At 35.9% G+C, this 15,639-nt stretch overlaps 2 protein-coding genes across 3 annotated transcripts in view; one reads left to right on the top strand and one right to left on the bottom strand.

Moving 5' to 3' along the window:
* Positions 1–15,639, bottom strand: part of LOC142344960 (uncharacterized) — a 266,838-nt gene that overhangs the window by 162,083 nt on the left and 89,116 nt on the right. The gene's annotated exons all lie outside the window — the stretch shown is intronic.
* The window catches only part of LOC142344479 (DNA-directed RNA polymerase III subunit RPC3-like), a 41,568-nt gene that overhangs the window by 17,363 nt on the left and 8,566 nt on the right, over positions 1–15,639 (top strand). For both annotated transcript variants that reach the window (XM_075396142.1, XM_075396141.1), the window contains exons 5-7: positions 5,280–5,456; positions 6,070–6,323; positions 8,203–8,423. In XM_075396142.1, the coding sequence (XP_075252257.1) occupies positions 5,280–5,456; positions 6,070–6,323; positions 8,203–8,423 (652 nt within the window). The remainder of the gene's footprint in view (positions 1–5,279; positions 5,457–6,069; positions 6,324–8,202; positions 8,424–15,639) is intronic.

The raw sequence follows: 15,639 nt of genomic DNA, 5'->3' as shown, positions 1-15,639 counted from the left end.
TTTAACTAGAATTAATTAAAATTTACTAATCACCTTTCCTAGCTGCCAATTTTCGCTCTTTGCTCAGTTTGACGTTGGGGAGATTGTCAAACTTCCTTCTCTTCGTCCCCCTACCGGCAGAGTTGACCTCACACCCCCTTCTTTGTTTCCCTTCTCAGCATATCGCCGGCATCGCCACCCAACTTCTCCGCAGCCCTCGATTGTCTTCGCGGAGACAAGTCCCGAACCAACGTCACCTCCTCCCCACCCATCCCAAAACAAAAATACCTATCGACCCCCGCACTCCCCCCTCTTCCCTTCCTTCGCACCTTCCCAACCCGCCACCACTGACGGCCCTTGTAAAGTTAGAACTGATTGTGCCCACAGACTAGGTTGTACAATTAAACTCCACCCAGTCACAACACATTCAAAGAAACTCTCCTCCAACCCCTTCGGCGGCCCTCTACGCACCATATCCCTAAATGAACTTGCTGATTTCACCGAACGAAATAACCACCGCCCCGCCCTTCCGATTTTGCATAAATGAACGCCTTCCCAAAACCCAAAGCTGCCACCGATTCGTCCCCCGCCGTTTCAACATGCCCCTCCGTAAACCACCGCCCCAACCCGTAAATACCCGCCACCGCCGACACATCCAAATCCCCGGCCCACTGAAATCCATCACATGCCGACACCCAAAGTTCCACGCTACCTCCCCCGAAAATTCCCCGTCCGAACATTCTAATCGATTAAGATGACCCATCCCCAACCCGTTCCACGTTTCCCCCAATAACCCCTCAATCCCCTCCATATCCCTACACCGCTTTAACCTCCCTAAAACCCACCATTGAACCTAAACACCTGCCCCTCCACCAATACCGGTACCCTAAAATAATCCCCATCTAGCAACTCCCCCCGACGTTGATCCCTTACCCCCTTCAACAAACCCGCCCATGTATGTTTCCCAACCCCCGACACCTTCTCCACCATTCTCCACCCTCTTCCTCTCCACGCCTCCTCCACACCGAACTCCTCCACAAATGCATCCATCATTCAATCTGAAATTAAAGGCGCAACTCACTACTCACATCAGAACACATAAATTAATAAATTAACACACAATTAACGTCTCCAATTTTTAACATCTCTCATGCTCTAATAACAATCTACCATGCAAAATTATCATGCTAACACCCAGAAAAATAGATTAAAACAAACAGTTTAGTAACGTTTCAACTCAAACAACTAATATGCTAAATAAACAAATCAACATCTAAGCAAGGCACATGTACATAAAACTAAACTCATCTTAAGCAACTAAGATTAACAACAAAACAACATCTATAAATTTAAAAAACAAAGCTCAGAATTCATCCATTTCAATCAATACAACGCTTCCTTCATTCTCCTCTCACGCTTCTTCTCTCATCTCTTCCCTTTACCAACGACAAAACAAGTAATAATATACAAAGGCACGCAGCAAACAAACACAGATCATCAATACAAGGCTCCAGTAAACAAAGTTTTCAATCATGAAACCACCATCTTCATCATCTCCTCCCACATTATCACAAATCGGCGCCCTCTCTGCCCACACTTCAGTCCCCTCCACATAACTCCCATTTTCACAACACCAAATCACAAAATTGAAAAAAGTTTTCGCAACACAATTCATCTCTGAAAGTAAATAAACACATTGAAAACACAAACAGTTATGTTGCATAAAGTTTAATCCTCTTCTTCTTCAAACACCACCAAGAACAACTATTGAACATGATTCACTAAACTTATAAAGCACTGCCAAAAACGGTATTCAATGGTAATTTAATTTTGCGAAACCAATAAGAAAAATAAGTACAAAACGCAAACTAAATACTAAATATCCGGCGGACAAGCTAAGCACAGCTAACAATAAATATTAGATAATCACTTGCACTATAACTGATTCACCAGAGAGTTTACTGAACATTCTTTTATGCCCAATTCGAAAAAGCAAAAACTTACCGTCCTGACACTCCTCCTATTAATTTCGAGCTCATCTTGTTTTTGGAGCCAGATTTTGACAAATTTTTATCAAAAGGGATACTCTTCCACGAAAATGCAAAAATACTGTTAGCAGAAAAATTCGTGAATGTCGAGTTTCTAATACCATTTCCTCGCTACAATTTCACCGCGAAAGAAGCAATCGAAGAAACTTTGCACAAACTTTCGAATATGTGGAACATACCATCAGTTTTCTGCCCATTTGATTTCTCCTCACAATTCAATACCTCAACCGACCAATTCAATGTAAACTGGCTTTTGGACAAAATTCAAAGCGAAACGCACGAAGCAGAACAGACTGTCAAAAATCTTCATGCAACAACGTCAAAACTTTTGGCAGAAAATCCAGATAAATCAGCCCGAGATCGTCGTGGAGCACCGGTTGTAGCAGCAGCTGCACTTGCCGGAATATGCTTATTTGGCAGCGGAGTAGCAATGGGTAGTTCACCAGGGAAAGCAACAAATCTTGGTTACGGCATATGGCTCCTCACATCAACGTCACCGGCATTTACACTACGCGAATATAGTGTTGATAATTCTAACGTGCCGCATAACAAAGAGTACCCTGGATGTACAGTATGCTTGATTACTCTAGAATGTGAAGCCCAATTGATCTCAAAATTTATCAAATTCGACCCGATCTCCAAAGTTGTGATAAAATTCCAGCTAAGCGCATTGGAGTTAAGTTCTCTGACCCCTTGGAGCATCTAATTGGCGCTCTACCCGAATTAAACGACCTCCCATATTTTGAAACAAAAACAGAGGCCAACATACAGCTGATAAGAGAAGTCAAAAAGAAACTCAAGCACGAAGTAACAGTTCTCGATGAAACCAAACTCCAAACGATAGCAAAACCAATGGCACACAAAATGACAATGCTCAAACCCAACTTAGTCTCTAAACTTGAGACCTATGTGCCTATCAAACTATCATTAATGTTAACAATGATGGTTTTCATCGGAAATTTACTTCTTCATGCGCTGGCTATTTTCCTCTACCATAAGTTTGCAATAGTCCGCAAACTTACACCCAAGTTTTTACATCTGCAGAGCATCATTGACGAGAAAAATCAGTCAACTAATCAAACATCAAGATCCCCATCCACAGCAGACCTCACCAACCTCGCAACAGAATCAGTAGCACTCGGCAGACAAATGCTTGCAACACGACGAACAATGTCTAACAAAAGCATTCAACAACCACAAAATCAGGAGTTAGAGATGCCAACGAGATGCACCTTCTACAATGACGTTACCGCTAGAGCAGCCGAATCGCAGGGCTAACTAACTATTCTACTATAAATAATTTATTACACATCTATTGGGCTATTTTATTCATTCATTTTGTCTCAAAACCTTTGGCGAATTTTTCAGTGGCTAACTTTCTTTCATTTTATACACATACTCTGTAAAATTTTTTGACAAAAATTTCAAAAAGTAGGGTAGTGTAATACACTAAATAAATTCGGGTATTATCCCTTGGAAGAATGTCTTTATATGGTATATATATTTGTCTTTCTATATACGGCTTTATTTGTTGTAAACTTTTTCTAATCAACAAACCTCAATGCTTAAAGTAAACCACATTTCCTGTACTAACTACTAGAGTGTATTTACTATACAAATTTATACCCGCAGTGTATGTTGTAAAGAAGTATTGTAAAGCTCATATACATATGCCTTGTTTATTTGATTATAAAATCAACAGCGATAAAAATAAAACTCTCAGAGAGCGCTTTAAGACTCACTTGTCCTGAAAGTAGGATAATATTCCTTTTACAATGAAACAGGCTGTTAGAGTAGGCTCGCTGTTTTTCTTGGTCTTTAGCTAGGAGTTAATTAATAAAATGAAGTTTCTGAGCTTGCATTTTGTCACGCTTTTTTGGCCAAATAACTTAGAAGTCAGTATAAAAAATAAAATAAGTATCAATTGCCAGATTGTCGGACACTAACAACTTAACATCAATTAGCGCCCTAAAATATTTTACCTGAGGTATCGGTCGATACATTAAGAAGAGGAACAATGTATTTCTCCTATTATCTGTAAAATTTCAATCAGAAAAATTTACAGAGATGGGTGGTGTAGATAAGTACTTAATTATAAACTAAGAAGTCAGTAATAATCGAGTACTTGATGTTTTCGAATAGAGAAATTACTGTGGAGGGATGGGGTGGAGGAAGGGCAGTATCATAAATTCAATGTACTAAAGAATAAAAGTTATGTCTTTTAAATGTTTCAATGTAATTGCACCGTATTGAGTTTTTTCGGCCCCTTGTATTCGTTAAGAAAAAAAACTGCTTACATTTTTCTTTGTATGACTGTATGACATTAATAGATAATTTCTTGGGATAAAATTATGCTGGAGAACCCCTCTCTTTGTAATGTTTTCTTGCAAATTGCATCTTCAAATTGTTTGGGCCATTTTTTTTCGCTCGCACTTAGTGGCAGCTCTGTATTCAAAAAGTAGGGAAATAGGTAGTGTACCGATATTGACTTTAAGATCTGAGGATAGTCAAACTTTTATCTATGAAAACAAGCTTTGATGGCTTTTCTACTGTTGTTATCAGATTGTGATTGATAGTAGTAAGTAGAACACGAATATTAAAGGTGACAGCAAAAGCGTTCAAAGTTTTTTGTATACAGTTGCAATTATTTTCCTGAGAGCATATATGCATTCAATGCCCTGGGCCGTTTTTGACAAAACAATTTTAACCTGTTTTTGTTGTTTAAGTTTTGTCAAACGCCGAGATATTTATTTTATGCCTTTGACCTAATTAATTGGTTGCCAGCTTTTAATGTCGTTTTGTCTTTAAGATTAGAATTACCAAAAAAAAAGATAAATTCAGTTTTGTCCGTGCGTTTTGGTTTTTTTTCACATGACAAAGATATCCATCCTATTGTATATTACGTAACTAGGGTGCTATACGTAACACAATTCTGGGGGTTGACACTATAATGGTAAAGATCCGGTTATTTTTGTGTCATTTTGAAATTAGTTAACATAAATAGTTAATAAAAAAAATTTTTTTCTGTAGTCAGCAAAGTCACGTAATGTTGACATTCTTTTACAAAATACATCTGCAAGACTACAGGGAGATCACTATTATGCCGTTGATCCGTTCTCAAGGGTCTCAGATGAATAGTGTCTGAGTTAGCGATTAATCGTCCTGTATGTACAAAAATCAATTAGACCTAATGCCTAAGAGGAGAACAAATTAAGGTTGATGCGTGTTGTCAAGAGAGTTTGGACTGTTTAGGACAGCTTCATCCATCTATTGGTGCCACCTGATCAAGAACTGGACAACGAAGAGAAAGCGGATAACAGCTGCAATGGTCAGCTGCAGAATGGAGTTATAGCACAATCGAAGACTAGTTCCATACCTCTATTGTGGAAGGTGAACCTCATCAGATTGCAGCGATGTCTTCTCAACCACGTTAGTTCAACCTGTCAGCAGTTCTAAGCAAATTTAACCGAAGAGCTCTTCGTCTGTTTTATAAATTGGGATAGTTGAATGGACTGATCAACCTCTTAAGCTCTTATTAGTGTATAGAAAGCGTTATGAGTGCAAAAACACGAGTTAGTTAATTCGACCTTGGTAACAAAAATAAAAGTTCAGAAGGGTTTAACTTTATTTGTACCAGCCCTCAGGAAGTTTTATTCAAAACATCAAATCATCTATTTTCCAAGAGTCTTTCGTGTCATATTCATGATAGCTGTATAATATCTCTCATTATCTGAATTTCTCATTTATTAACGCTGAATGAATTTGATTGTTTCTCTGAAAGCTGGGCACATTTGTGCTTTACGTATCTGAACCACTGATGACTTTTTTGTTTTAATAATGGTTTGTATAGCCTAGTTTGAGATGACTATTAGAGATGACAGTTGATACTTACCATTATAAAGCTGTAAAAATTTTAGTTACAGACGGTGGTTGTACTAGGGTATTGGGGGAGGGGGATCCCAGAATCCAGAAGTTTGGTGACGTCTTGCATCTCGTTGTTGTTCGAAGGCCGATTTATTGACTCTCTAACCGTATATTTCAGACTCTTCTGGATGCTCTGCAACGACGTTTCGGTGGCTGTCCTCTGGTAAATGAGGTAATGCGTACAGTTATCAACTTAGTTGAAGAGAGCGAAATGCGTAGTGGATATGCGAACAGTACAAGTGGGGACTCGAACACGGGAGGCCAGACGGGTAACAGCAGTGCCCAGGGACAGTTAGTGGGTGGATGTGACTTCCAAATTGTGAACTCAGAGAGTGTCTCTGTCAACATGTCAGCTATCAATCAGAGTCTCAAGTAAGTTTGGATCTAATTTTTGGCATCTGGCCACTACGGGTTACGGAATAGATCACAAACTTTATGTCCGTAGATTATCATAGCAAAACCAACTTTTGCTCGGTCACACCAACTTTTGCTAAGCTTTTTGAGAAGCTTCCCCTTTTCCAAATGATGGATCACATTAATAAAAACAATCTGTTGAATAAAGAGCAATTTGGATTCCGAAACAAAAAATCTTCAACAGATGCAGTATTGTTTTTCACAGAGACAGTAATAGAAAACCATGAAAATGGGAAAAAACTGCAGAATTTTCTAAGACCTTGCAAAAGCATTCAATTCAATTTCGCACAAAATATTTCGTAAAAAAGCAGTGCTTCAACTTCTCTGAGCCTGCAGTTAATTTATTGAAATCTTTTCTCGAAGAAAGATCACAATGCATCAAAATAGGCACCGAGGTCTCAGAACACATTTTTGTTAATCATGGACTACTGCAAGGCACAGTATTAGGACCCCTAATTTTTCTTTTATACGTTAACTTTTTTTTCAGAAAAAACCAAAGGTGACTTTGAGCTTGTCAATTTGCAGACGATACTAGTATCTTATGTCGATATGAACCAGGAGAAACAATTGCAACAAAAATTAAAAATATTTTATTGAAGACGGAAAGTTACATGAAGAAAAATCAACTCACTTTGAATGCTGATAAAACAGAACTACTATATTTTTCTACCAGGGACCAATTAGATTCAAAAGTCACTTTTAACGGAAATTTAATAAAATCTGCTGAGAGTTGTCGTTATCTAGGAATTCACCTTGACTTAAAATTGACTTTTGAAGCACGTCTAAATGTAGTTTTAAAAAAATGGCGGCCGCCATTCGCTCACTATATCTGGTAAGAAACCATATACCTCTGGACGTAAGGCTGCAAGTTTTCAAATCTTTAGTCCTGCCTCATTTGTCATTCAGTGGAGTTATTTACAAATATTGTCAGCAAAAAACATACAGCGTATAAATCGACAGATTAATTGGGGCATAAAAAAGTGTTATATGCTTCGTAAATTAGATCATTGTCGTGATATCCTTGTCAATTCGCATGTCCTACCAGCTGAATTAATTATTTCAAAGTTTATTATATTGAAACTCCACACAGACTTGAATCAGAGGATAGTATCAGAAACATTTAAAAAATGTGCAAACCGCCTACAATTAAAACAGAACAAACGGACAAAACAGCTGATAATAAGAACGCAAAAGTATACTAAGCAGAGTGAATGATCTTTGATTTTGAAGAGCATACAAAAATGGAATAAGTTACCCTTTAACGTAAGAGCGACGGAGAACAAAACTCTTTTCAAAAGAACTTTTAACAGAGTTTTTGCAACGTCAGCATGAAAATTTTCCAATAGATAGACAGTTAGGATCATTCGTGTCTTATTTTTATATATAGTGGAACGAACAGCTTAATGGGTAACATCAATTAGTAACCAGAAGATTAATGTATAATTTTGATATTTCAATAAATATTCCTGATTATTCTGAAGGCATGTAAACTTTAACCTTTCGGTTATGTTATTAATTTACATGTTTGAAAAAAAAACGAATCCTTGTGCTCTTTGCGTGGCTCAGAAAGTTGTTTCAACACGTAATAGTTCTCGATTGACATAAAACGAATGATCGCACGATGTCTCTCTAAGAATGTCCGTTTAATATGGTGCTGTCCGTTTAAAATGGTGCCCCGGCACCTCATTCGCCAACTTTTCATCTCCCCTTCCCCTGACTTTTTTCTGAATCTTATCATGTTGACTTCTATTTCGACTGCTTGCTCATTGGGTTAGACAAATTCAGAAGTTATTTTGTCCCCTCTGGTTGGGTGACATTATGGGTGTTGTTGTTTTAGCCGTTTGGACAAGGCCGTAGTAAGTAACTACATGTTGATTCTCTCCAATGATCGAGACAACACTGGGTTTGTGCGCAGAGTGGGTGACGCGGGAGGGGGACAGTATGTGATAGACTGGTACTGGGCATTAAGACAGCTCACCATCTCAATCATTCAAGGTGTCATCAGAGAGAGATTCGGAGGAGAAAGTGTCCGCATCTTCAATGTGTTAATGGCTAAAGGTTCAAACATCTCAATCTCTTCATGCAAATAGTTTCGAGATCCTCCCCCAGTTATTAGTAATTATAGTTTTCAATTGTTAATAGCCACACAGCGATAGCTGGGGCTATTGTTGGGCTTGGTTTTTTACAATTCAAAGAATTTGAATTGTAATGGGGCGCTGTTTTTTTTACGACTCGAAGAGGAGTATTGGAGAAGTCCTTTTTTTTTAATCAATTTTATTGGAGTGAGTTTTGAAGCGGGAAATGAAACACGTGAAAAAATTTGGAGTGATTTTGTTGCTGAACAAAATGAAGAGTGGAGCGAAAAGAGAGTGGTTTTTTGTTCATATCGCTGTTTTCTAGAGAGCGAGAAATTGAGGTGCGAAAAATTCTGTAAGCGAGCGAAATTTTTTGTTCACGTGCGGCATTTTAAAGCAGTCTTTTTTCTCAATTTTTTTTGGTTATGAGGTTTGGTTACGACTTTTTTTAATTGCTCTCAAACGAAGTTTGTAGCAATTATATTAGTCCTGTCGGTCTTTTTTATGCGATTTTTCGCTTGACCGATTTTTCGTCTGAGGCTTTTGACTTTACGTCCTCAAAAACGGGATAAACAGGTAGCGCCCAGCGGGCATTAAGTGCTCTTAGAGCCTTTCAGCTCAGTTTCAGCTCAATCTGTTTTGGAGACTTATACTTATGGTGTGAAGGGCGGTTCTTAGAGGTTGAAGACACCCCCCCCTGATGACCCCTCACTCACTATTACTCCAACCCCCCCCCCACCACGCTGTTGTCCCTCCCACCTCACTGTTGCCCACCCCCTTCTCCCTCCCTCCCTCCCTTCCACCCCCCCCCCCCCCCCCCACACACACACACACACACTTACACACACACACACCCGTGGCTACATTCAAACAACCGATCGCTAAAAACACGCAATTTTATAACAATTTTCACGATTTTTTTAAAGTTTTTTTGAATGTTTTTGTCATTTTTTGAGTTCTTTAGACCCTAGGTATCAGGGAACCTCCCCTAAAGTTTTATAATAGGCTATTGCATAGTTTCTAGTGGCAGTGGAATGGTTTCAACTTTTTAACATCACGAATTTTAGAATTTTTTTGACAAAACGTGCAATTTTTTTTCAATTTTTTTTGGACATTCATCTTTCATTACTCAGGTCTTTCCAGACGCAAGAGCCAGAAAACGTCCTTAAGGGTTCGATTATAAGTTACTGAAAAAAATTTTATTTACCATGGAATAGCTGTCAATTTCTTAACATGACAAATTTTAGCGATTTTTTTTTATAAAACTTGCATTTTTTCAGGTTTTGAAATTTTTTTTCATTGTTTAGGTTTCTCCAGCCTCAAGAGCCACATATCCTCCTCTAGGGTTTGAAATTAGGTCACTGTATAGTTTCTAAATCTAATGGAATGTTTTTCAAGATTTCAACACCACGAATTTTAGCATTTTTTAAGAAAACTTGCAATTTTTTTCCAATATTTTGACATTTCTTGTTATTATTCACGTTTTTCAGCCTAAAAGAAAATCTCTCTTAGGATTTTATAATAAGTTACTGAAATTTTTTCTCGGCCATGGATTAGTTTTCAACTTTTATCACATATTTTAGCAGTTTTTTATGCAACTTCCAATTTTTTTCAAGTTTTTTGAAATATTGTCATTTTTTAGGTTTTTCCAGCCTCAAGAGCCACATAACCTCCTCTAGGGTTTAATTATAGTTTACTGGATAGCTTCGAGATGTAAGGAAATGTTTTTAAGATTTTTATTTCAGTAATTTTTAAAAAGTGTTAGTATTTTTTACAAGTTTTTTTTAATCTTTTTTTTTTCATTTTTCCGGCGCCAGGGTTATAGGGACCTCCTCCAAGGTTTGATGATAAGCTGATGCATATTTTCTAGCTTTAATAGAATGGTTATCAATTTTTTAATGACTGCAGCTTCTGCAATTTTTTGACAAAACTTTATTTTTTTCTAATTTTTGGAAAATTATCATGTTCCAAGTTTTCGGATCTTGAGCCGGTGAAACTAATTAAAGCTTGAAATAAGCATACTCGATAGTCTCTTGAGACAATGAAATGATTTTAAAGATTTTGATATCTTAAAATTTAGCAAGATTTTGTTAATATTTGCAATTGTTTTCAAAATTTTCGGTTGTTTTTGTATTTTCTGAGTTTAACGATTTTACTGGCCAACGAATCTTTTGAATTTTCGCAGATGGATTACTTGACATAACTTCCGAGAAAAAAATAAATTAGATCTTTTTCACTGCGACTTCTGGATGCATTTCTTTAAATTTTGCAAATTTTTAAAATCAGTTTTTATTTGATTTATTCACTAACAAGGCTAGAAAACTAAAAGTTGCATAGTCGAATCAAGCTAAAGCTAGCCTCAATAAGCTTTGGCTAGGTACTGACAAAGCCAACCGCTCGCCGGTCGTTTGAGAGCTATTCGCCCGACGTCAGTTGGTTGTTTTTTTTTATTTGGGAAAGGTTTTCTAGGTAGAGAGAAGAGTACAAATGTGTTTCTAGGTTGAAAGAAAACTATTATTAGGCTGGGATTGGTAGTGGTTTGATGGTTTCTGAAAATTTAAATGAATTTTACTCTAATTTGGATGTCTTTCATGTATTTTGCTAACTTTTGGGCTTATTTTTACGATTTTTTTTACTATTGTTTTGTTTTACTGCCTCAAATGGGTATTTAAAAGACCCCTTTTACTTGAGCAATTTTTAATTAACACGTGGTTCTGGTTTTGTGGATATGAAGCACTTTTTTATGAAAAATATGATAAAAAATGGCGAAAATTCGAGCTATTTTTCTTAAGTTTTTTGCAGTTTCTCGGTTTTGTTCTGTTGTTTAGACAAGTATCCTAACCTATTATGACTTGATTATTGTTTTGTGACCATCTGGATACCCTATTGGCTGAAAATTTTTGTTTGGATTTATGTGCTCTTGTAATATTAAATGTATTAACCTTTTCCAGTTTTTTAGTCAAAGTTGTTTGTAAGAGCTTATTTTGTCATTATTTCGCTTCATACTAAAAGTTTTTTCAAAAAATCTCATAAGTGGTTTTAGTAGGTACTAGTTGTTTTGATGAAGTAATTGCGGCAGAGATAGTTGTTTCGGGGTCTCAATTTATGACAGAATTTGATCTGATTTTTTATCATATTTTATAGATTTGATATTTTCTTACTTTTATTTTTTGGTTTTATTTCGAAATAATCCTAAATTATTAGAGTCACGTTTTGGATTAGTTGGATAGTATATGATTAGTTGGATGGCATTTAAGTGGATTTCCACTCCGATTCGTCAATTCTTCCGGCTATGTTTTTTTAAGATCTGTTCATGATTTCTAAAGTCAAATTGGAGTGGTGATTTTGGTCACGCCGAAACAGGAAGTAGAGCGAAAAAGCGAGTGGTTTTGCGGCGTGCATTTTTTTGCTCTAATTTTAAAGTAGATTGAAAAAACGTTATTTGAACAAAATTTCGCTTTCTCGCTAGTGGTTTTTTGTTCACATGCGGCAATTTGACTTCGGCTTTTACTGTTTTTTCGATTTTTTGGAGCAATTTTTTTAAATGGCTTTAAATGGTTAATTCTAGGCCTAGTTTTTTGTTTAGTCAAAGAAAATTTTTTAAGAAAACTTGCAATTTTTTTCCAATATTTTGACATTTCTTGTTATTATTCACGTTTTTCAGCCTAAAAGAAAATCTCTCTTAGGATTTTATAATAAGTTACTGAAATTTTTTCTCGGCCATGGATTAGTTTTCAACTTTTATCACATATTTTAGCAGTTTTTTATGCAACTTCCAATTTTTTTCAAGTTTTTTGAAATATTGTCATTTTTTAGGTTTTTCCAGCCTCAAGAGCCACATAACCTCCTCTAGGGTTTAATTATAGTTTACTGGATAGCTTCGAGATGTAAGGAAATGTTTTTAAGATTTTTATTTCAGTAATTTTTAAAAAGTGATAATATTTTTTACAAGTTTTTTTTAATCTTTTTTTTTCATTTTTCCGGCGCCAGGGTTATAGGGACCTCCTCCAAGGTTTGATGATAAGCTGATGCATATTTTCTAGCTTTAATAGAATGGTTATCAATTTTTTAATGACTGCAGCTTCTGCAATTTTTTGACAAAACTTTATTTTTTTCTAATTTTTGGAAAATTATCATGTTCCAAGTTTTCGGATCTTGAGCCGGTGAAACTAATTAAAGCTTGAAATAAGCATACTCGATAGTCTCTTGAGACAATGAAATGATTTTAAAGATTTTAATATCTTAAAATTTAGCAAGATTTTGTTAATATTTGCAATTGTTTTCAAAATTTTCGGTTGTTTTTGTATTTTCTGAGTTTAACGATTTTACTGGCCAACGAATCTTTTGAATTTTTGCAGATGGATTACTTGACATAACTTCCGAGAAAAAAATAAATTAGATCTTTTTCACTGCGACTTCTGGATGCATTTCTTTAAATTTTGCAAATTTTTAAAATCAGTTTTTATTTGATTTATTCACTAACAAGGCTAGAAAACTAAAAGTTGCATAGTCGAATCAAGCTAAAGCTAGCCTCAATAAGCTTTGGCTAGGTACTGACAAAGCCAACCGCTCGCCGGTCGTTTGAGAGCTATTCGCCCGACGTCAGTTGGTTGTTTTTTTTTATTTGGGAAAGGTTTTCTAGGTAGAGAGAAGAGTACAAATGTGTTTCTAGGTTGAAAGAAAACTATTATTAGGCTGGGATTGGTAGTGGTTTGATGGTTTCTGAAAATTTAAATGAATTTTACTCTAATTTGGATGTCTTTCATGTATTTTGCTAACTTTTGGGCTTATTTTTACGATTTTTTTTACTATTGTTTTGTTTTACTGCCTCAAATGGGTATTTAAAAGACCCCTTTTACTTGAGCAATTTTTAATTAACACGTGGTTCTGGTTTTGTGGATATGAAGCACTTTTTTATGAAAAATATGATAAAAAATGGCGAAAATTCGAGCTATTTTTCTTAAGTTTTTTGCAGTTTCTCGGTTTTGTTCTGTTGTTTAGACAAGTATCCTAACCTATTATGACTTGATTATTGTTTTGTGACCATCTGGATACCCTATTGGCTGAAAATTTTTGTTTGGATTTATGTGCTCTTGTAATATTAAATGTATTAACCTTTTCCAGTTTTTTAGTCAAAGTTGTTTGTAAGAGCTTATTTTGTCATTATTTCGCTTCATACTAAAAGTTTTTTCAAAAAATCTCATAAGTGGTTTTAGTAGGTACTAGTTGTTTTGATGAAGTAATTGCGGCAGAGATAGTTGTTTCGGGGTCTCAATTTATGACAGAATTTGATCTGATTTTTTATCATATTTTATAGATTTGATATTTTCTTACTTTTATTTTTTGGTTTTATTTCGAAATAATCCTAAATTATTAGAGTCACGTTTTGGATTAGTTGGATAGTATATGATTAGTTGGATGGCATTTAAGTGGATTTCCACTCCGATTCGTCAATTCTTCCGGCTATGTTTTTTTTAAGATCTGTTCATGATTTCTAAAGTCAAATTGGAGTGGTGATTTTGGTCACGCCGAAACAGGAAGTAGAGCGAAAAAGCGAGTGGTTTTGCGGCGTGCATTTTTTTGCTCTAATTTTAAAGTAGATTGAAAAAACGTTATTTGAACAAAATTTCGCTTTCTCGCTAGTGGTTTTTTGTTCACATGCGGCAATTTGACTTCGGCTTTTACTGTTTTTTCGATTTTTTGGAGCAATTTTTTTAAATGGCTTTAAATGGTTAATTCTAGGCCTAGTTTTTTGTTTAGTCAAAGAAAATTTTTTGAATTGTACGTCAGGATTTGTCCTGCTACATTTTTTATTTTGTCTTCGTGATTTTTGTTACAAACATGACGTCACAAGCACTTAACTCTGCTTTTTGTTCATTCGCTCATGCAATTTCAACTGAAGTGCGTCATTTTTAGCTCTTATCGGAGCGAGTTTTTTTGTTCGTTTGCGTGATTAAATGTTTAGTCACACTTGACTTACCTCACTCTCAAAAATGTCTTCCCCACTTTGAAAATGACTTTTATCTACTTTTAAATTTAAATGACTTTTAAATGACTTTTAAAGTCAAGGAGATAAGGTTAAATGGGTGTGTGCCACTGTAAATGGAGGTTAATTGAGAGCAGCTAATAGAGGCAGCAAAAACATATACAGGTTTTTAATCAAAATATAACATATCAGCCTTCAATGAAAACAGGGATTTTTGGTCTATCTTTTTTACTGTTTTTTTAGACTGCAGGTCTACGAAGCTTTTGCGGCTTTTTGGCAATCTGCCAGCTATATTTGAAATTGCGTATTTCATACACTTTTCCTTTTTCTCTGCTTTTTAATTCTCAAGCTCTCAAACGAATTATCATCCGGGAGATTGCGGGTTCGAACCCCGCTATGGTCGCAGATTCGGTTGCACTCCTTCTGAATTAAAATGCCCCGCCTGTCGCTCAGGAGCAATTCGTTCGATGTTTGTCGGTTTATGTGTAACAGCAGCACAGCGATAGCTGGGCTATTTTTGCCCTTCTCTTGGTTTTTAAAAATCAAAGATTGTGAATTGTATTGTGGCGCTGTGTTTTTCACAGATTTTTTCAAGATCTGTTCACACATTTTTATGATTTTGAAGTCAAATTGGAGTAGTGATTTTGGTCAGGCCGAAACAGCGAGTGGATCGAAAAAGCTAGTTCTTTTGCGGTGTGCATTTTCAAAGTAGAGTGAGAAAACGGTATTTGAACCAAAATTCGCTTTCTCGCTAGTGGTTTTTTGTTTGTATATATCTCGCTAGTTTGGTTTTTGATTTTTACTGTTTTATTCAATTTTTTAGATGGATTCTTTTCTAAATTGTTCTTACCAGTCCATTCATAGTTCATCGTAAACCTCGTTTCTTCTTTGAACCAAATTTTGCTTTCTCGCTGGTGGATTTTCGTTCACATAGGTCATTTTGACATTGATTTTCAGTTCTTTAATTGCTCTTGAATGAAGCTCATGGCAATTATTGTACATATGTTGCTCTTTTTTTGCATATTTTTTGCTTGAGCTTTTCGCTATTCTTCTAGAACATCTTTGACTTCTCAAGTGACTTTTTCACGCTTTGGTTCATCATTTTTGAGTGATCTCTATTGCTCTCACTCCGAATTAAAGCTTGTTGCTAAAATAAGATTAATTACAGCAAAGCAAGAAGAAGGAACTGATAGTCGAGTGGGCAGTTCTTCTG

This window comes from Convolutriloba macropyga, chromosome 8 (genome assembly GCF_964194025.1).
Source record: "Convolutriloba macropyga chromosome 8, txConMacr16.3, whole genome shotgun sequence".
NCBI lineage: Eukaryota > Metazoa > Xenacoelomorpha > Acoela > Convolutidae > Convolutriloba > Convolutriloba macropyga.
Note: the sequence above shows the minus strand (reverse complement) of the source record. Positions and strands in the feature narration are given on the sequence as shown.